At 39.3% G+C, this 3,606-nt stretch overlaps 1 gene segment (V, D, J or C); it reads left to right on the top strand.

Moving 5' to 3' along the window:
* Positions 1 to 2,691: 2,691 nt before the first annotated feature.
* Positions 2,692 to 3,606, top strand: part of LOC147817304 (T cell receptor beta variable 16-like) — a 2,542-nt gene continuing 1,627 nt past the window's right edge. The window contains 2 exon segments of the V gene segment in view: positions 2,692 to 2,889; positions 3,045 to 3,251. Coding sequence covers positions 2,832 to 2,889; positions 3,045 to 3,251 — 265 coding nt within the window.

The following is a 3,606-nucleotide window of genomic DNA, read 5'->3' on the forward strand; positions in this document are numbered from 1 at the left end:
AAATACTCCCAGCTACATCCTGATTCACTGAGAGGCTTTTGATACAGCTGCAGGATCAGGCGTCACACACTAGCGACACTCCCACCTACAACTCTTTATATCTCTGTGAATAACATGACAGTTATACATGAGCCTCAGACTGTGATAACATGGACGTGATCAAACACGGACCCTGCAGCTTTTTCATATTTCTGCTTTGGATTAAAGGTAAGTTAAGCTTTTATTTTAGGGATGGCTGTAGAGGGTTGAAGAGTGGTCTACTTTAAAATTCTCACTGTCAATGTGTTGTACACAGGTTTTATTGATGGGAGTGATGTCAACCAGACCCCCATACTATTGAAGAACCAGGGTGACAATGCAACTATAGGATGCAACCACACCAAGGGCATCGACTACTTCCAGATGTACTGGTACAGACAGCTACCTGGAGAAAATATTAAACTAATTGTGTTCACAACAACATCTAAAAACGACTTTGGAGATTTCGACAAAAAGAAATTCTTAGCCACTAAACCTGATATTCAGAGCGGGACATTCACAGTGGAGAATCTGGAGCCTGGAGATCAAGGCTTGTATTTCTGTGCTGTTAGTAAACACAGTGATACAGACACATGTTGAAGCTGAACAAAAACCCCACCGCACTTTTCACAACTGTTACCAAAACTATAATCTCCTGTACTGTAGGGGGACCTCGAGTACCACAGATTCTCCCAGTTACACTTTGATTCATCAAGTTCATTTTTATACAGCAGCTGACAGGTTCAGAGAACGTCACACAAGATTTGGACCTGTCTCTTATACACATCTGTGTACTTCTGTGCTGCTAGTTACCACAGTGATACACATCACTGCTCCTCAGTACAAAAACCTGCACAAACAGTTTTCATCTCTGTATTACAGCTCAGAGTCCCATAAACCTGTGTCCCCCTTCTCTCATTAGGTGGCAGTATATCATCACTCAGACCTTTATACTGAACCAGTGGTGTGTAGTGGGAGTTGACATAATGATGACGATGTTGAGAGGAGGAGGAAACACTATGACACCACCCACTTACCGAGCCCAAGTTTATTTGGCTAATATGAGAGTTAAAGAGGTTGTAAATAATCAGTTTAACTGCTGAGAGCCTGAAGAAAACACAATGATTCAAAGCAACAAGGTTTAAACAAAAACTCAGAGAAAACAAAATGATTGTCCTATTCTTGTTTTTCCTAAGCAACACTATTCTGGTTTCAGGTAATATCAAAAACATTTTGACAACATTTTGAAAGTTAAAAGTACTATTCATAGATTTGCATGTGTACAGCCAGTCTCCCAGAGTGCTGATATTTCAGCTCTGTTACTACATTTTTAACATTTTGTGTTTTTCCCTTCATCAGTGTTTAAGCTCATGTTGTATTTTGTTTGATGCTTTGTTGATCATTTTTCCACAGGTTCCTCTATCAGTGAGAAAGTCCACCAGACTCCAGCTGACATGTACAAGAAACAAGGAGAAAAAGCTGAAATCAGCTGTTCACACAGTGATAACAACTATGACCAAATCTTCTGGTACAAGCAGTCAAACAGACAACTACAGCTCCTGGGATACTTTTATGCAAACAGTGCAAAACCTGAAGATGGAGTGGATGTAAAGATAGAGGGGGGTGCAAATAAAGGAGAGAACTGCACATTAACAATAGAAAGACTGAACAGCAGTGCAGTGTACTTCTGTGCTGCTAGTTACCACAGTGCTTCATATCACTGCTCCTCAGTACAAAAACCTCCTCATCACACCATCATGTTTTCTCTGTATTCCAGCTCACAGCCCCGTACACCTGTAATCCTTCCTGAGTACATCATTACTCACATCTCGACAATGAGCCAATGAGGTGTAGTGGTGGTTTATATGATAGTCACATTTTTTAGAAGAGCAGGATGCACAAAGACACCACCCACATATTGACTTCAGAGGGTTTATTCAAGGAGAAGATTGAAAATGCTCAGTAGAACTGCTTCACTCATTGCTGCAAGAAAATTATGATAATATATATATATATATCTTACAACCAAAAACAAACACAATGATTGTTCTATTTTATTTGTTGCTGAGTAACAATATTCTGGTTTCAGGTAATATCATCAAGATCATTTTAAGATTATAATTATTGAAGTTTTAACAAAATCAATTTATAGATTTGCGTGTGTTCAGCCAGATTCTTAAAGTGCTGTTAGTTCAGTTTGGTTTTTCATTATTTTACTTTTTTATTGTTCAGTTTTTCAAGTTATCAGTGTTGATGCTCATGATGTATTTTATTCTGATGCTTCTGTGATCTCTTTCCCACAGGTTCCTCTCTCAGTGACCAAGTCCACCAGAGTCCAGCTGACATTTACATCAAATCAGGAGAAGAAGCCACAATCAAATGTTTACACAGTATACAGAGTTATGACCGAATCTTCTGGTACAAGCAATTAAAGAACAGACAACTACAGCTCCTGGGATACATGGAACTTACGATTGCATATCCAGAGCCAGGACTGGATGTCAAGATAGAGGGGGGTGCAAATAAAGGAGATAACTGCACATTAACAATAGAAAGACTGAACAGCAGTGCAGTGTACTTCTGTGCTGCTAGTTACCACAGTGCTTCATATCACTGCTCCTCAGTACAAAAACCTCTTCATCAGTTTTTTTTTGTTTGTGTAGAAGAGGAAGATGCACAATGACTCCACCCACATCATGAGATGGGAGGGTTTAATCAAAAAGATAAAGGCAGAAATAACTGCTTCACTCATTGTAGGAACAAAATACTGATCTTATTTTCTTCAATATAACTGAACACTCAGAAAACACAAAATGATAATCCTTTTCATTTTTATTATTTTTAACTCTAATCTGGTTGTATGTGATACAGGTAATGAGATAATTAAAAGTAATTTTAATTTTAGTTTTCAGCAACTTTCAGTCAGATTTGCTTGTGTACAGCCAGTCTCCTGTTTTACTGCTATTTCAGCTGTGCACGTAAAATTTTATGCTCATGTTGTATTTTGTCTGATGCTTTTCCCACAGGTTCCTCTCTCAGTGAGAAAGTCCACCAGACTCCAGCTGATATGTACAAGAAACAAGGAGAAAAAGCTGAAATCCGCTGTTCACACAGTATCAACAACTATAATCAAATCTTCTGGTACAAGCAATTAAGAAACAGACAACTACAGTTGCTGGGATATATTACAGCAACTGCTCCACTTCCAGAGGCTGGAGTGGATGTAAAGATAAGTGGAAGTGCAAATCAAGGAGAGACCGCCACATTAACAATTGAAGGACTCAGTGAGAACAACAGCACAGTGTACTTCTGTGCTGCTAGTTACCACAGTGATACACATCACTGCTCCTCAGTACAAAAACCTGCACAAACAGTTTTCATCTCTGAATTACAGCTCAGAGTCCCATAAACCTCTGTCCCCTCCTCTCATTAGGTGGCAGTATATCATCACTCAGACCTTTATACTGAACCAGTGGTGTGTAGTGGGAGTTGACATAATGATGACGATGTTGAGAGGAGGAGGAAACACTATGACACCACCCACCTACAGAGCTCATGTTTGTCTGGCTGATGGGAAAGTTTAAGGAG

Source organism: Seriola lalandi, unplaced genomic scaffold, assembly GCF_002814215.2.
Source record: "Seriola lalandi dorsalis isolate HSWRI2012SDOR001 ecotype SW California unplaced genomic scaffold, Sedor1 jcf7180002054976, whole genome shotgun sequence".
Classification (NCBI taxonomy): Eukaryota; Metazoa; Chordata; class Actinopteri; order Carangiformes; family Carangidae; genus Seriola; species Seriola lalandi.